The sequence below is a fragment of the Pteropus medius genome, unplaced genomic scaffold, assembly GCF_902729225.1.
Source record: "Pteropus medius unplaced genomic scaffold, Ma_sr-lr_union100, whole genome shotgun sequence".
In the NCBI taxonomy this organism is placed as follows: Eukaryota; Metazoa; Chordata; class Mammalia; order Chiroptera; family Pteropodidae; genus Pteropus; species Pteropus medius.
Window position 1 is genome coordinate 22,959,000 of NW_024349801.1, and position 16,906 is coordinate 22,975,905.

Consider the following 16,906-nt stretch of genomic DNA (forward strand, 5'->3'; position numbering starts at 1 on the left):
TTCATGTATAAACACAGGAGCTTTCTCACCAGCACACCTTTCACCCATCCAAACTTCACAGCACCAGATTTTTCTTCTTCTTTGTTTTCAGCTTGTTCATCTCCAGACATCCTGTCACCATTAGCAACTCTGTCAGCTGAACCTGGGGCCACCATCACATTCTGCATTTTTACAGATAGCAAAAACACAATACATGGTCAGCAAACACATGGTTGCATAAAACTTTCAGAGGCAAATCAAAACAATTGACATAAAACTTTAGACAAATAAAAAACTTTAGTCATTTTAATAAGATAATTAATGTTTGCCATGGAAAGCTGATGGCTTCGTTTTGTGAGTAATTTTAGGCACCAAGACTGCAGGAGTGGTGAAGGAACCTGGGCAGTTCTACTGGTGAGAATATTACCTTAGGGGAAAATGGCCAGATTTGGATTTGTTTAGAACACAGAAAAAACAGAAGGGAGAAGAAGGGATGTAACAAAGGGAGGAAAGTCTAACGATAGTGAAGGAGGGTGTTTGAGAAGGCTTGGTTAGAGGGCTAGAAAGTTAACTTTCTTCACTAATGCAGAGTACCTGGCCTTCTTTCCATTGTTCTCTTTGGGTTTCATTTTATTCTTCTGAAATAATAATGATAAAACTTCTCTACTCACATCAGAGTATCTTTTTTCACATCAGTGTTTTCTTTTAAAAAATAAAAAGGTTAAAGACATTGTACAGCTACAAGAATGCTATCTCTGTAGGGAAAACTTATTTAGATTTGCCTGAGAACTGTAACTCTTATGTACCTTCTTTCCTTATATACAGAAGGAAAGAAGTCTTACAATTAGCAAGATAAGTTGAGGAGAAATAAGAAGTAGTATAAAAAGTGTTAGAACCTTATTTTGTGTTTTTCCTCCCTGTGGCCTAATTTTGAAAAAGACCTTTTGTGTCAGTGAGATAGTCTCTGAATTCAATGGGAGGGGAAATGGCTCTGTTTCTCTCAAAAAACAACTCTCTAATTTCTCCTTTTGGTATGACTTTTATTAATTTTAGATACATCCACTTAATTTAGCCTATCTGGCATTTACCTGGCTCTTTAATTAGACTACACCCGACTGAGCTCCCCAAAAGCAATCTTTTCCAGTAAGGGTTTTGTAAGGGTTTTGAGACAATTGAGGAAGCTTCTTAGATTCAACACTTAATTACCTTTATTAAAGAACAACTTTATCTTATTTAAATGGTCTAAACTGGTTTAAGCATAGAATTATGTGTTCTGACATTACTTGCTAAGAGATCTCTGACAAGGGCATTTTTCCCCCCTCTAAAATGGGACTGATGTGAAATAAATATTCGATATTTATTATAAGGCCTTATTTGGGGACAAAGTTCTTGTCCTTGCCGTGCTCTAGGATTTTTGCTTTTGGGGGCTTTGGTGTACCACCATCCTACCCACTATAAACTGATCCTAATTTGGGCTGTTTACTCCAACCGACTTTGACTTCTTGTGTCCTTCTTTCAACATGTTCTACTTCTCTCTGCAGGTAAGTGGTTCTCCCAACTTTGTTCCCACATGACTTTTTTTGTGACACTTAGGTAACCAATGCAATACAATGCAATGAGTCACTGTATGTCAACTAAATTGGAGGAAGATGGTGGGTTACTTCTCCTCAATTCCAATCAGAGATTGTCATACGGCAGGCCACGAATAAACAGCATCAAATCCATAACATGGACTTGAAGGCCACCTGATCACTTCCACTTAAGAGCAATAACCTAGTTTCTTAGCCTTTGTTGTCTCCTGTTTCTTTTCTCTTCCTTCCCTATTGAGTATTTCATTTCTCACTGTTTCCTTTGTGCAGTTCACATTAAAAAAGGGAGAGGAAGGAAATGAATCCTAAACAAGATTATTTTATTATCTTCCAACAGCACTGAGGAAAAAAGTTAAATGACAGAGGGAACAAATTAATAGTTAAAATTTAGTTCTGAATTACCTGAGGTATGTCTTAATCTTAAGCATCCTCACTTCCCATTTGCACAGATAATTGAAAGCTGACATCATATGTTCATATCAATGCAAGATATGGATAAAATCCATGAAAATAGAGGCTGAACTAGCAGGGCAGAACCTGGTGCTCTATACCAGCCACGAATGCGAGTTATGTGTGTAACTCACAGTTTATCAGTAGCTACTTTTTAAAAACTAAAAAGAAATTAGTGAAATAACGTGGGTCCAGATATAGGCCCTTAAATTTAAAAAATATATTTAATTTCTGTAGAGTATCATATTTCTAATATTTGCAATGTAAATATTCATTAGCAGTGGTGGCACTCCACCTTATAGGAGAAATCTAAATCACAGACTGTCTTAATAATGTATTTTACTTAATAGAATCTATATAAAATATTATCATTTGATCATATAATCGATATAAAAATATTAATGAGATAGTTTACATTTCTTTTTACATGTCTCTGAAGTGTGTATTTTATGCTGACAGCACATTTCAATATAAGCTAGACACATTTCAAGTGCTCAGTAGCTAGCTGCATGTGTCTGGTGGCTACCATACTGGATAACACATCTCTATATAATACAGCTAATTACAGATGGATGAAACATTTGAGGTTGTTCTCCAGTCAATTAAAAATCTACTTTTTTTCTGCAAGGATTCTACCTTCATAAGGCGTTGAGTGGGTCAAATGTAAGTTTCATTTTCTACAACTGGAAAATCAATGAGAACAGGAAAGTGAGGTGTGTTAAAATGTCCATGAATGTTGAAGAGATTATTTGGTTAGGAGATTCATTTATTTGACTTAATTTGAGAAAAATGTTTTACATTGTCAATATTCCAGATAATCAAGATCCCATGGCCAGATTAAGAAGTACAAATTACCAATTATAAAAACGATCATAGGGATGTAAAGTACAGCATAGGGAATATAGTCAATAATATTGTGATAACTATGTATGGTGTCAGATGGGTACTAGACTTAGGGTGATCACTTCATAAGCTATATCAATGTCTAATCATCATGTTGTACACTGAAACTAATATAATACTGTATGTCAACTGTAACTGGAATATAAATTAATTTTTAAAAATTTTATTTAAATGTTAATGTGCTTAAAAAACAAAAAGATCCCACGGCCAGAGACCATGAGCAGCTATTCATTCAAAGAGAAAGCAATTTCCTTTCCTGGATTAACTGGGGATCCCATGAGACAAAATCTTAATCACTTACTTTTTAAAAACAGTCTTGGGAATAAAACCCATGTTTTATGATTAAACCTGAACTTGAGGGTTTGGTCCAGGAAATTGCTCTGCTCTCTTGTGAACTCTGATGGTAACTGTGACCCTTAGATCTAGATTAAAGAGAATATCAATGACTGTAAAAAAACATTTTACAAAGTTGGCCAAAGGATGTACAGGGTATTTAAAATTTCCCCTTAAATAAACATTTCTATCTGATAAATACCCTTCTTGTCAGAGTTTAATAGTTCAATCTATCACTAGAACATCATAACAGAAAGCAAAAAGAATATTCTATAAGGGCGTGTCAGGAAAATCATCATATATGGAAATTAGTAAAGCGATAATTTTCTGAACTATTCAAAAATAGAGTCATTGTAGGATGTTCAACCTTCCCTTAGGTAAATATGTTCAACCTGCTAGAGTTTCAAAGTTTTAAATATATTTAAATATATTTAGAGGAGAAAAAACCCTCAAATGTATATTTCTTCTATTGACTGTAAAGGTCTGATAGTAAATTTATAAGTACAGAATCCAATCCATTTCCATTGCTCACTCTCATGCTGGAGCTGAAAAACCGCTGCACATAAACTAGTAGACTTGAAATCTAGTTTTGGCTATGCAATTAATTTGGGGTGTGTCTTCCAGCAAGTTACTTAACCTTTCCTGGATACTGCAAATGAGGATAAATCCAGTGAGTTTTCTGAAAACCTTACTTTGAAATGGTTTACTCTAAGGCAAAATCATTTTCCGTGTCCGCCGTCTTCTTCTTCTGACATGTCTCCTTTATAAAGCCCAAACAGCAATTATAAGGTCAACGCATCATCAAAGTACTGAACAAGACTCAGAGTGGAGGGTTTATAGGGGTTCCATGGCTGTGAGCTATAACCAGTGGCTGGCAGACTGTCTCGGCTGCTTCACGTTCTTGGAACCAAAGTATCAAAGACTGAAAGTTTTATGATTGTTGCCTGAAACCAGTTTTTCCCTTTTTACTTTGAATTAATTTGTTTGTTCATACTCTATTACCATAAATGATGACCCATAACCTTTCATAAGAGCATTTTAAATTGCATAGCTTTAGGGAATGATTATTTATTTACTAAGAGTTTTATCTGTGCATTAAGTATTCAGAAAAGGAAAAACAAAGTATGTTGACAGAAAGAAAAGAAAGGGGGGGAGAGAGAGAGAGAGAGAGAGAGAGAAAGAAAGAAAGAAAGAAAGAACGAAAGAAGCCAGTCGATAAAAAATTTTGCTCCCCCCCAATATTGATAAACTAGTAAAGCTTCAATCACATGCAGATTAAGGGATAAATAAAAAAAAATAAGATATATATTATTTAAGTACTAACTAGATAATATTTACTACTATACATGTTTTCAAGCCTTTAGCCTTTAATTCTGGGATAGAAATTTTAGACTATCATTGAAGTAGTTCTACAAATATTTAGGCCTATATGATCCCCTCCTTATTGTTTTAAACTTTCTTTTATTATTGAAAAATTTAAACATATGCAATAGTAGGGAGAATAATATATTTCATGTACCCAACACAGCTTCAACGATTATCAAAATATGACCAATATTATTCCACCTAAACCTCTCAGACCACTGCTACTGGATTGTTTTAAAACCAACCCCAGTAAGGACCAGGTAATTCCTAATGCTCTTTCAAAATAAAAAACATATGATTCTAATATTTCTATATCTTAATGATTAATATTATTATGTTGGTACATTTCTAGGCCTTTTTAATGAAGGGGAGTATTTTAAATTGTGAAAATGAGCAAACAAAACAAAACAGAAACAGACTCACAGATACAGAGAACAAACCGATGTTTGCCAGATGGGAGGTGGGTGAAGGATGGGCAAAAAAGGTGAAAGAGATTGAGAAGTACAAACTGTCAGTTATAAAATTAGTCATGGGGATGTAATGTCATAGGACATGTAGTCAATAATATAATAACTGTATAGTGACAGATGGTTACTACACATCATGGTGATCAATTCATAATATCTAATCACTTGAAACTAACATAATATCATCAACTATAATTAAAAAATAAAGAAGAAAATGAGACAGTTTTTTTTCATGTTTTAAAACCATTCCTCTAAATCACTACCGTGGTCATGATTTATAATTACATTATTTTTACATTTGAAAACATAGTTCACAAACATATTGACTTATATTTTTGGTAACTTAAGCCAAAAGGTAGTGATGTGTGATAAACCATGATAAACCAGCATAAGAAAATAAAATTGAAAGATTCTTAATACTTTCCACGTATACTTTAAGGGAACTCTCACTCTACTTACTATCTATCACCGAACTATTTATAATGTGAAATTCATCTTTTTTGTTTGTTTGTTTCCACAAAGTATTTTAATAGTGAGAGCTCCCAGGTGTGGCCTTGGGTACCTAAAGCTCTAACAAGTATTAGAATGAGCCCTTAATTGCAGTGTTTTACTCCAACAAATATTTTAGGGGTAGCTTTTGATTATCACTGGCCTTCAAGGCATTTATTGCCTCGATTTTAATGTCTATTTTATTTGTTTTGGTGATTAGTTCTAATTTTGGATAGCCTCCATTTAAATGCTAAAGTTCCAAACTTGAACTTTGAAATACTTTAGAAAATATTATTTTCTGAACACATTTATATATTCTGGTCCTTTTACATAAGATAAGCATTTATACATTGATATAAGTGGTTTAATGCTTGTTAACTTGACTTTGTGTCCTTTACTGCTACCCATAGCAACGCCACTTGACTTACAAAATAAAATTTTAGAGAGTACAGATCAAATCTCTTTAACTCACAGTATACAGCAGCTCTTGTGAATAAATGGCTAATAAATGCTTTTCATTATAATGATAAAAAAAATGAAACTTACAATTAATTGTGTAGGGGAAGCAACATGATTTCTTGCATAGTCCCCAAAATAAGAAAGGAGCTGGGATCTCCTGCTCAGCCCATCATGACTGAGATGCAATTTCTTCTTTGTGCCTGAGTTCCACCATTTTCTATAGCTATCAAATGAGCTGAAGCAAACTGCTACAGGAGTGTAGGCTGAGGATAACATATAGTAATAAAGAGCATGGACTCTTTATCATGTAGACATGGTTTCAACTTATTAGTCATATGAACTTTGCTTCTTGACCTCGGAAGCTTGATTTCTCTAAGTCATTGTTTTCTCTTATAAAAGATCCATAGAATTTTATAAATCTTTCACCATCTATAAAATATCAATAATAATAGTACTTAACTTAAAAAGCTGTGATAAGGATTGAGTGAGAATGTGTCAAGTGTGAACGTCGTGTCTGAGACATAAAAAAACTCAGTAAAAAGTGTGTTATTCAATGTCAGAGTCAGTCTTAATGTTTTTATTCATAAATTACTTTTAGTTGCTAATAGTCTAATGATCCAAATGTGACTTCATTCTATTGTTTTTGTTTTGGATCAGTTTTTAAACAGCTGGCTTCCTTAAGAATAATATTTCCATCTTAATTTTTATAGTTATTTTATACTTTTCATAGATAATTTCAGTGACATAAGACTGTGATAGAAAGGCTATGTATTTTCCTGATTCCCTTATAACTATATTTTCCTGACATGTTAACAACAATGGTGGTTAGTAAAACTGAAAAGCAGTTCCATTGTGGTTAGCCTTGTAGTTTGGAATTTTGTATGAAAAGGCAGCCATAAGAATTAAGCTGGATACTAAAAGTGGAATTATTTTTACAAAGTAAAAATACCAGATTATTCTTTGCCAGGTGTATAGTAATCATTATACATGTTTTGATACAGAAAGATCTCCAAAGTGTATTGTTTCATGAAAACCCCAGAGTTCAAGACAACGTGTAAAATACATCCCAATTCATATTTGAAAAAAAAAACACAGACAGAAAATTAGATAGGAATAAATATATGTTTGTATAGGCACAGAAAACCTCTGGAGGGATTTATAAGAATCTCTCTGTAATGATTGTCCTGGAGAGAACTTTGGCTCATTTTACTTCTTCAGAATGAATTGAAATCTCTTTATAATGACCTAAATTTCTCTTTCTGTCCCTCTCACATCTTGGAAACTCCTTGTGCCCTCTTTGCTCAGCCTTCTTTTCCCTCTTTCTTTTTGCCTTCTCCTTTTTTCTTCCTTCAAATAGAAAAGCAAAATGACAGCTCAGTCTGAATTCAGGAGCTTCGAATTGCCCCCCTTCTCAAAAATCTTCGTGGAGACTGTGATTTTTCCTGACATTGCCACGTTGCTAACTTCTTTTGATTAAAGCATCAGATATCTCAGATAAAGTGTAAATCTTATGTCTATAAAGAGAACAGACATGTAGAAAAGTATTGGCAATATAGTATATAGGACGAGTAAAGTTTGGTGGGGAGATAGGATAACAGTATAGAATTCAGAGCCCGGGCTCCTCCTCAGGAAGTCTCTCAATCTCTGGTGGTAGGACCCAGACTCAGGGACCCTAACAGCCAATGGGAACAAGTTTTGGAGATAGATTTTCTTATGAAAAGAAAGATGAATTTAAACTAAAAGGAAATTTTCACCTTTATTAACATCTTTCATGAAAGCAATATTTTTAGAATCCCTGGAGCGAGTAATGATTTAATAAACAATTACTGAATGAATGAGTGAATATGAAAAAAATTATTTCAATCATTTTTTTTTCTTATCTCAAAACTTGGGCAAGAGTAAACTGCATTTGGATATGTGACAGCTAATTATTCTTCTTAGCAAGTAATTATATCCATAAAAAATGATATTCATTCCCAACTGTGTTCCAGAAAAACAGGAAGATAAAGTGCATCAACATATTTTAGAGCAAGTTATTGAAGAAGAAATCTACTAAGCTTATAAATGATTTGATGCAAGATTAGAGAAAGTGCTGCCTCATGTTTCTGGCAGATTTGGAACCTTGGCTATATTCCTTAAATAATAAAAAGTGTAGCCACATCTGCTGCTTCTGTACTTAAATTTAATTTAGTTACTTTTATATGCTTAAGTGCGCTCAGGAGCCTCAGGCAAAGCTTTGAAGAGGAAGGGATAAAATGCCGAATCTTATAAATCTCTGCTGTCTCTTTAAAGAATATAAAAAATTTCTATGTGCTCTAAAGGCTGGCACCACACTATTAACTACAGCAAGCACCAGTGATTTTTTTAATAACTGTTGTAGAGGCATTGATACTAAGGTGAAACCAGCTTAGTATTCAGTTTGACATGTTTAACCATGCGTGAATTGAGTAGACTACAATTCTAAACAAGATACGACATATTGCCTAACTTTCAGAGTCAATTCTCTAGTTCTCCGTCCTCAGTAAACATTTATGAAACACTTGTGTATTTTCTGTTTATTGGGAACTAGGGATAGTCATATAAGTAAGATGGATGGTTTGGAATATACCTCTTCATTGGACGTTTTTATATTCAGAGCAGGAAGTCACCTGAAGGAGGAAGCCGTATACCTGCTTGTGCCCTTAAACTTACCTTTGAAAGTTGCTCGTGAATCTCGAGCAGGCTGGGTCGTTTGACCTTGGGCCCGCTAACACTGCCGGTGTTGCGATAGTACTCGATCTTGGGAACAGCATCCATGGTGTTGTGGCCAAAGGTTTGTAGGTAGTATGTGTTTGTGTGAGAATCATAAGCATGAAAACTGGCATCTGTTTTAGCTGTTTCTCCATTTTGAAGGAAATCGTTGTAGCACTCCTGTTTCCCAGGCCTGAAGCTGATTCTGAATCTGTTCTGGGCTTCACCCCCAAAAGAGGTTTCCTCATAATGTGGAGGGTCGGGGTTGTTATCCGCTGCTGCACTGCTCTCATGACTCTCATTTATGACATTAACTTGAAAGCGGTTGGTATTACTGGACACTGAATCCAGAAATACGTTGGAAGAGTTGTTCAGTGACATCTTCCAAACTGGATTTTTTTTGGGGGGTGGGAGAGGATTAAGCTATCTACTTTATGATTGTTTTTTTTTTTATCTATATATTTTCTTCTCAAAATAAACACCAATGTGTTTACATTAGAAAGCTCCTGGTTTTTGTTCTAGAAGAGCTCAATAAGTAGATTCTTGATGTATTGTCTCCTATACGATCTTCACATTGTTCTTCAAAGCTGTCATTGAAAAAGAAAATTATACTTGTTCCAAGTAATATAAATATATTTAACTAGGAGTGGGGGTATGAGAAAACAGTTTTCTGTCACAAAAAGTACAGTTTCAAATTCATTTCGTTAAAAATTACCTGTCCAGTCACCTTAATCACAATTAAATCCCATAATAAATAACCGGGGACTTGTTTTGGCAAAAAGAATTTCCATGAAAATGTTACCTGTGTTTGTAATATTTGCTTGGATTCTGTGCAGTTAGATTCAATATGACTTTGGAAAAGATATAACTACTGATTCGGTATAGTAAGAGCTGATGAGAATATTCTTAGCCTGAAACACGGTTCATTGACTGTACTAAATGTTGAAACTGTGAAGTATTTTATGATTGATATATATATACTATGTGATAAATAAGATTTAAAAATATTTCTAAAACTTCTAAAAATATATAATCTTGTTAATTTATAAAAATACATCTTGTCAAGATGATGTCTCTATAAATTCTCAGATCTTTTGTTAGTTTTCAAAATGTTTGACTTGCTCATAAATTTGTTTTACAAAAGCTATTATAAAATCTTTAAAATAATATATGAGTATTCAGGGTAAGGAAATAAATCACAGTCTTCAATAAGTTATATGCTATATTTAGGCAAAATAATCATGCTCTACTGATTCTCATTAATGATATATTTTCAATCTTCATTGAGAAGTTTACTTTTGATTGTCAATTAAACAGATTATATAATCATTTTCACAATCCATGTTATAATCTCATTTTAGAACATTCTTTTACTAGAATATTATCTCTTTATTTATACCTTAAAATTTGACTTTTCAAAGAAAGTTCCAGAAAAATAAATACAAGCAAAACTTGTTTCTCTCTTGAAATTATTAAAGCTATTACTCTGAATTAAAACAAACAAACAAACAAACAAACAAACAAAAAACCCCTTAACTTCAACCTCGAATAGAATAATTTAATTTCCTGGGGAAATTATAAGTAAATCTGTTATCTCGTTAGCTTTTATAGAATATCCCACTTCACTTCATAATCCTTGATATCTTCACCTTTACACCACTCCTCAGAATCTACTTTATGACATAATGTTAACTGTAATTTTTCCTTTGCCCAGAAATGTTTAACTTACCACCTAGGAGCCTTCTTCTCAGGAAGCATAACCTGCTTCAGCATCACCCTGGAATATATGGGGCACTTATCTTTCAACTCAGAACCTTAGGTTGCTTCTCATTGGTTAGCATCTTCCTTGAAAGAGCTGAATGAGCAATGATTGGCCTGGAATAATACTGTAATTCCTGCCCAGTCATTAGCCCTGAGGAACCTTAAGTACTACATCAACTAGTAACTAGTAGTAAACCATTAATCCTTTTAGGCAGGAAGTCAAATAAAGTTTCTTTAATTCATAAGGGGAGTTGTATTACTCAACAGCAATCATCAAACAAGATATGAGCAGTGCTTCGGTTGTTTGGAACTAAAGAAATTGAACACCATCGTCTTATTTCACATGATTCTTAGTGAGCTCCTATTGTTCAGCATGTGCTGCAAAATATAGTCCTCTAGGGATAATTGTTATACTTTGTAACTAGAAAATGGTATTTGAGATTATTTTAACTTGCTTATAGTGCATACTACCTTGACTCTTCTCTGCATGGGAAGTGAGCAGATTGAGAGTAGAATTAAGATTTATTGAAAACATTTCTACCTAGTGGGAAAATGTTTTTAAGAAGAAATCAGATCATGGATAAGTTTCTCAGTGGCACTGCTAAATGATCTTTTTGTCTGGCGAAACATTTCTATCAAACTCAATTTTTGAGTTTTGTTGAGGAAAAGGTTTTGCTCAAATCTGTGAGGTGGTGATTACTAAGACAGCACAAACAATTCCTCCGTTCAGGTTCTGTCAGGGTTTTCGATTGGGATGACTGAATGAGTCCTCCAAGTGTTTTATAAGGAACTATCCAAGAGCGTTCCAGTTGCCTGAGCAGCATGGTTGTGGTATGATAAAATGATTAAGTCTCTGGAGTCAGAGTGCTCAATTTCTATCCTGGTCCTGCCACTTCCTATCTGTGTGATCTTTGGCAAGTTACTCAGTTTCTCTCTGGCCTTAATTTTTTTTATCTATAAAATGCAGTTGTGGATAATAATGGTACCTACCTTATTGTAGAGTTATTGTGAGTCAATTTGTGTATAGGGTTTAGAACAGCATCCATTTATACTTAGTTTACACTTAGCACTTGCTTTTACTATTTTAGCAATATTTACAATGGTGACTTTTACTTAGTCACATCTGGGGCGAATCATTAAAGACTGGGATAGGTACTGTGCCTATTAAAATAAGGAGAATGGTAGGTTGGTGAGCAGATTCTAGACTGTAGAAAGGGGTCTGGAGATATCTAAGTAAAACCCCTTAGATACTCTTAGTCAGGGAAGTGTCATGTTAATCAGTAGGCTAATGTCATGGGCTGTATCAGATATAGAGATAGAATTATAAGTCTCTATCTATAACTCCTTCTGTACTTAAAGGCCACTGGTACAAGGCATTTGTCTCTTTTCTACAAAAGGTTCTGACTCCCCATATAAAAGGTAGTCACATTTCAGATTCAGCTGGGAGGGAGTGGTTATTTAAATTAGCTGAGATGAGGCTGGGACCCAAAACAAGTCCTATTCACTGTCCCTAAATGAATTGAATTCCATCATCTTATTTCACATGATTCTTAGTGACCTCCTATTGTTCAGTATGTGCTGCAAAATATAATTGCTATACTTTGTAACTAAAAAATGGTATTTGAGATTGTTTTAACTTGCTTATAGACAGGAGCTGTGGGCTTACTTGCAATTACTTCTGCCACCTCTCAACTCTCTTTCCTTCAACTATTCCCTCATCGCCACACTGTTTCAAGAGCCTACATATTTCTTATTTTCTTTTTATTGTTTTTGGGGTGGGGGGCAGTTATAGAATGGACATTTACTATATTTTGTGTCCCAGGTACGGTGCTAGGCAGGTTTTTTGTTGTTATTGTTTGTTTTTGATTTTAGTAAAATACACTTAATATAAAATTTACCATCCTAACCATTTTTAAGTGTAGGGTTCAGTGATATTAAATACATTCACACTGTTGTGCAACCATCACCACCATCCATCCCCATAAATCTTTTCATCTCGTAAAACAAATCCTATACCTCTTAAACAATAACTCCCTGTTCTTCCTACCCTCATCGTGGCAACCAACATTATACTTTCTGTTTTTATGATTTTGACTACTCTATGTACCTCATGTAAGTTGAATTACACGGTATTTTACTTTTCGTGACTAGCTTATTTCACTTTGCATAGTGTCCTTAGGTTCATCCATATTGTAGCATATTGCAGAATCTCCTTCCTTTTTAAGGCTGAATAATATTCCACTGTATGTATATACCATGAGTACTTATCCATCGATGGATACTTAGGTTGCTTCCAATTTTAGCTACTGTGAATAATGCTGCTATGAACATGGGTGTACAAATATCTCTTTGAGATCCTGTTTTAAATTCTTTGGGATATATCCAGAAGTAGACAAGATGATGGTTGACAGAGAGGAGGGGTGTTGGAGGATGGGTGAAAAGATGAAGGAAAGTAAGAGGTACAGATTTCCACTTATAAAATAAATAAGTCATGGGGATATAATGTACAGCACAGGGAATATAGTCAATAATATTATAATAACTTTGTATGGTGACAGATGGTTGCTGGAGATATTGTAGTGATCATATCATAAAGTATATAAATGAAGAATCACTATTAGTACACCTGAAACTAACATAATATTGTATACAACTATAATAAAAAAAAATAGAATTACTATACGACCTACCTATTTATTTCTTAACCTTTTTACTCTACCAAAGACTCAAGGCCTTTGATAGTGGTCAATTTCCTTTTCCCTTGCTGACTGACTGCTTGACTATGATGTAGTGTGAATTCATTTTAATCTTGGTCTTTCATCAAGCAGACATTTTTATTCCAAGCCTTTAATCTCTAACTGTGAAATGAAAGTCTTTGTTCTCTATTAAAAGGATTCAAACACTCTGGAGCAGATGGGCGATGGTTTAGGGGATATGGATAAAATTACACCATCCATAAAGCTAACCTTGAAAGGTAAACCCAATTTGGGTATTTCAGATATGAGTGTAAGATAACAAGAGGAAACTGTGGAGGTATGCTCCTTTATTTATCTTTCTTCTTGTTCTCCCTGGCAGGGTTCTTGGGAAAGAGCAGCTAGGGGATAATCTGGCTATGACATTTGACATCTATTCCTAGAAGGCTTAGCATTTCAGGAAATCTCTATATTATATTTACTATAACCAGCCTTTTATATCTTTCATATTGTTCCTTGTTCTAAAAATACAAATGCAGACCTCTCTTTTTCCCCCCTCTCCCCAAAAAGTCTAAGGCTCACTACAGGCCATGAATAAATGTTATGGATGAAGGCACTTTGGGTTAAAAGAATATTTCTCTTTAGAGGGATTGAAATAATAATATGGTGAAGTTGATGATATCTGGAAAAGCTTGTGGATGTTAAACTTTCAGAAATAGTGCTCATACTTCATGAAGTTTCTTATTCTTTGGTTTTGGTTTTTTTTTTTTTTTCTTTTTGAAATAAAGATCTGGTCTTGTTATGTTCTAGTCACCAAAATGGAGGGTCTTGGTGGGTGACTTTCCTGGGAGACAAATGGAGCACCTGGTACTTGAACATATATCTTAGTGAGCACTTTAAAGGCCTAGGTCACAAAGGAGATGCCTAGCGTCCTGGCATATATAACTTTCAGTATGTGCAGCTGATATGGCTCAATGAGATGTGTTCTTGGATCAAATTACTAACTGGCTACAAGATGTCCCAGCTGACACTCCTGTACCTACTGGGGTTCAAAGAGTGTTGTTGAGATATGGGTTTGTTCCAGAACATCCATAACCAATACAGATATGTTCTAAATCTACTAGGAGATAGAAAGTATCAGGAAACCTCACTGAGACAGCTGGTTTTGGAGTGTCATAGACCTGAGCAGCAACTGTATTTGTAAGATATGTAGGAGTGTTGAAGACAGTGTCAGGATGTTTACAAACAAGGACTCTGACATTAGATTGCTCAAGTTCAATTTCTAACACAACAACTCCCTAGCTTGGTGACCTTGGGAAGTTAGTCTCTTTCAACTTCCATTCTTCATCTGTGAAATTTATATATAAAATGGAAATAGTGATACTAAAATCAAAGGATTAATATGAGTATCAAATCATATAATAAATGGAAAACATCTAATTTAATGTTAACTCTCAGTAAGTATTAATCATTTTTTGTTATGTTTGATAGTTCTGTGTTCTTAAGACAGAATTATTTTTGTATTTATTTATTTCCTGCTATTCCTCCATTCAGTGATCATAGAGAGGGAGAATTTTGTGGTTGGGAAAAATTTAAGAATTATGTAATTCTATCTTTTCACTTATCAAATAAAGACTGGAGAGGTTAAATAATTTACAATAAATCATTGCTTCTTAAGGTTTGAGAACCTCTATTACTATTATCAGTGAGGAATGTTTAAAATGGATTTTATGGTTTTCAATTTGCTTTCACATTCATTATAAGTCACTTGGTCCCCTCAACATTCCTGTGAGATATTCAAGATGGGTTTCTTTATCCTTGTTTTGCTGATGTGGAAACTAAGTCCCCCTTAGGTAACTTTCTAGGTCGTAAAGCTTGTTCTTGGCTGGGCCAACATTGGAAATCAAATCTCTGAGTTTAGGCTCTTAAACTAAAAATACTTTCATGACATCATAAGTCCTTGTTCATGTCAGACCTTTGGGTTTCCAGCATGTGTGTAGAGTTCATAGGACACTCAGATTGAAAGGGACATTTAATCTTCTCTAGTTAGCTCCCTCACTGAAGTCCACAGAAATTAAATGACCTAACCAAGTTTGCATAGCTCTAAAGGTGGCAGGGTGGAGAATGGATTTCTTGTTTCTGGAAAAGCTTTCTTTCTACTAGATCATGCTGGAAACTCCCTTTTTTTGTGCTCTTTATAAAAAGGGAATAGGAGAAATAAGAACAAAGCAGATCTGGTTTGGATCCCAAGCTAAAGGGATTTATTTGCAAGAGATTCTAGAAGCACAATAACTAGAAGGGTCAAGGGATTATGAGATTTGGGGCCCTTTAGTGCCTGTGGTTACTTGCAGGATTTGTGTGTTAGTTTTGTGAGATTTTTTCCACCTGTGAACATTTTTTGACCAATGGCTATTATTATAGTTATTAAGAAAATCATATTCAATTTATTATTTGAATAAGGGACTAAAAGTCCCTTATTTTTAAGATACCCAATTCTTTAACACTAGGGAGCTGGAGTTGGGAATGAGCAGAGGGTGTCTGGGTGTTGCAGAAAGGCAGAAGCAGTAAGCTTCTTCACAGTTCATTAGCACAAAAAGGAAGCAGAGATTTAAGGCAGATGGTTGAGATAAGAACAGAGATGGTATATGTGGCTGGAGTGCTCCTTCTGCTCTATTCATTAGAAACCTCAATATGGGGGACAGAGGAAAGTGAGAAAACCTAACAATAGTTTAGCATTTACACAGCATGGTGGATAATTAACCACACATTTTAATTGAATTCATTAGTTTATTAGTGAAAGAAATGAGCCTCTTTCTTGCACACTCAAGGTAATTACAAGTATATCCACCATGTGTCCCAATAGAATAACACTAAAAACCATAAAGCTGCTGCTGTCATGCTAGTGCATATTCAAATGTCCCTTTATCAAACTCTTCAACTTCATCTTCCCATGTAGAGGACGGCATGCTACTATACGGGTCTAGAAGGATTTTGAAGCATCTGATAATAAGAAGTCCCAAGAAAATACACAAAATTCCGACAAAAGCAAAGCCAGCTTTTTGCTCCAGAGTCAATGAGAAAGCTGATACTTCGTTGACACTCATCTTAGCTGAAGAGTTACCACAGTAGGTACTACTCATTATTCACTGTCACATCATTGTGGTGCTTCAGAATTCCAGCTGGAGTCACCTCTTGGCCTAGACACAAAATTAGAATCAGTTTAGTGGTATAATGCAGGTACTTGTTTTATAAAATCTGGCATTTTTCAAACCCTCTTAACTCACAAATGTTTGAAAACATCAGATACGAATCATGATCAAATTAGCACTGGAGATGCTATTTTTATTATAGTAATTACAGAATTGCCTTTGTGGGCACATAAAACTGTGCCTATAAACACTAAATATAAAATCAAGTATGAAGGTAAATATTGAAATAATTAACCCTAAAAGCTTTTAATCAAAAGCATTGGGAAGTGGTTAAGTCACTGCTTCTTAATTAGATGATACAAATTATCATCTAATTTCCCCATGTGTAGATAATACCATAAATAATTATAGGGGGTGAGCTGGTTAAATTCTCTAAAGTCCATGTTTCAAGCTCTGAATCCAGTATTATTTTGTCTGATACAAATTCTAACCCTTTTAATGTCTTCTTTTTCACCCCTTAGCTTTTAGATTTATGTTTT

The 16,906-nt window shown here is 34.5% G+C and overlaps 2 protein-coding genes across 4 annotated transcripts in view; both read right to left on the reverse strand.

Moving 5' to 3' along the window:
* Positions 1–9,351, reverse strand: part of SLC12A1 (solute carrier family 12 member 1) — a 78,102-nt gene extending 68,751 nt beyond the window's left edge. For 2 of the 3 annotated variants that reach the window (XM_039888532.1, XM_039888533.1), the window contains exons 1-2: positions 8,726–9,145; positions 30–161 (exon numbers count right to left, since the gene is read on the reverse strand). In XM_039888532.1, coding sequence (XP_039744466.1) covers positions 30–161; positions 8,726–9,145 — 552 coding nt within the window. Of the gene's footprint in view, positions 1–29; positions 162–8,725 lie in introns of all 3 variants that reach the window. The other variant, XM_039888531.1, reaches the window with a different exon arrangement.
* A 6,761-nt stretch (positions 9,352–16,112) lies between these two features.
* CTXN2 (cortexin 2) lies at positions 16,113–16,358 on the reverse strand. The gene has a single exon (XM_039888534.1). The coding sequence runs from the start codon at positions 16,356–16,358 to the stop codon at positions 16,113–16,115; it is 246 nt and encodes an 81-aa protein (XP_039744468.1).
* Positions 16,359–16,906: the final 548 nt, after the last annotated feature.